Below are 1,790 nucleotides of genomic sequence, written 5' to 3'. Positions count from 1 at the left end.
TCACCGCACAGGCTCCATAGGAAATGAATGGAGAGAGAGCGACGTCGCCTCCTGTGTGTCGAGCCCTTCATGCTGCACAAGTGGACTTATTGTCTGCTGAGGCATGGTATCCCACTGTTCTTGAAGGGCAGCCCTAAGGTCATTCAGGTTCTGGGGTGCAGAGTTTCGAGCCTCTACAAGGTGACTCAGCTAATCCCACAGGTTTTCAATGGGATTCAGGTCTGGAGAAAGTGCAGGCCGTTCCATTTGAGGTACACCAGTCTCCAACAGCCGTTCCCTGATGGTGTGACCTCAATGAGCTGGAGCATTGTCGTCCATGAAGATGAAATCAGGCCTGTGTTGTTCATGTAGGGGCACAACCACTGGATTAATGGTGTTAATCAGGTAGTATGAGCTTGTCACTGTACCATTCACAAAGTGTAGGGCAGTTCTGTACCGAATGGACACACCTGTCCACACTGTAACACCTCCACCACCAAAAGCTTGTCTGGTGACAACAGTGGCTGATGCATAGCGCTCTCCTTGACGTCTCCAACATCGCTGGCGGCCATCATTTCTGCTCAACATGAATCGACTTTTATCAGAGAATAGCACTGAGGCCCACTGGTCCATCATTCAGTGTAAATGCTCCCTGGCCCATGCAAGACGATGATGCCTGTGCATGCAAGACGATGATGCCTGTGCCTGGTGGTGTGGTCAGGTACCCTTGCAGGTCATCTAGCACCCCGACCATGCTGACGTAAATGGTTTTGAATGGTCTGACCTGACACTTGGGTGCCTCTCACCTCCCTTAACCGTGCCTGGAGTTGAGTGGCATGCATCATCCGGTTTCTCAGTGCATTGTTCACAATGTAACGGTCATCAGCATGGGATGTGGTCAAAGGACGTCCACTTCTACACCTTTCTGTGACTCTTCCAGTCTCTTGGCATCTGTTACAACCTGCTGATGACTCTGTGACACTCTAAGCTCAGTGGCCACGTCCATCTGAGAATGTCCTGTTTGAAGCCTCCCAATGGCAAGGTACTGTTGATCCATTGTTAGGTGTCGTCTTGGTCTCATGATGTTAAAATGTGAACAGCATGATGAGGATGACTGTTTAAACACCAGCTCTAATTGAACCAGGACATTTATTGGTCGATTCAAAGATCAAACACCTGTTGTGAATGTTGCCGTTAAGCTCCTCGTTAGAAAACAGCAACTTGTGCAAAAAGAACTGAAACATTTAACAGTTGGATAGATGCATTCAAAAGCTTAGAGAAGGTCACATTAAGTTCACCTGCAAAGGTTTAAATGTATTTTAGGCTCATCCTGAAATTTAACCCAAAAGCCAAATATCCCTAACTTTTTGTGAGTACTGTATATATATCTGTCATCTCCTGATGCAGGACTCAGGGACGCCCTGTCCTGTATCTCTCACCGTTTCACCAGGATGCGGATGGGGTCGGTCATGAACTTGTTGGTCATCTCCAGGATCTCATGTGGCAGCGTGGCACTGATCAGAACCACCTGTGTGGCTGGAGGCAGGTACCGGTACACGTCGTAGATCTGCTCTTTGAAACCTGAGAGGCACACAGTGATGGACAGGGTCTACCTGACACCAGGTGGGTCTACCTGACACCAGGTGGATCTACCTGACACCAGGTGGATCTATCTGACACCAGGTGGATCTATCTGACACCAGGTGGGTCACCTGACACCAGGTGGATCTATCTGACACCAGGTGGGTCACCTGACACCAGGTGGATCTATCTGACACCAGGTGGATCTATCTGACACCAGGTGGGTCACC

At 49.3% G+C, this 1,790-nt stretch overlaps 1 protein-coding gene across 1 annotated transcript in view; it reads right to left on the bottom strand.

Moving 5' to 3' along the window:
* eif4a3 (eukaryotic translation initiation factor 4A3) overlaps positions 1-1,790 on the bottom strand; it is a gene marked incomplete at its 5' end in the record, with an annotated part of 9,088 nt that overhangs the window by 2,731 nt on the left and 4,567 nt on the right. The window contains 1 exon segment of the mRNA XM_014000096.1: positions 1,419-1,560. Coding sequence (XP_013855550.1) covers positions 1,419-1,560 — 142 coding nt within the window.

The sequence above is a fragment of the Austrofundulus limnaeus genome, unplaced genomic scaffold, assembly GCF_001266775.1.
Source record: "Austrofundulus limnaeus strain Quisiro unplaced genomic scaffold, Austrofundulus_limnaeus-1.0 Scaffold2701, whole genome shotgun sequence".
In the NCBI taxonomy this organism is placed as follows: Eukaryota; Metazoa; Chordata; class Actinopteri; order Cyprinodontiformes; family Rivulidae; genus Austrofundulus; species Austrofundulus limnaeus.
Note: the sequence above shows the minus strand (reverse complement) of the source record. Positions and strands in the feature narration are given on the sequence as shown.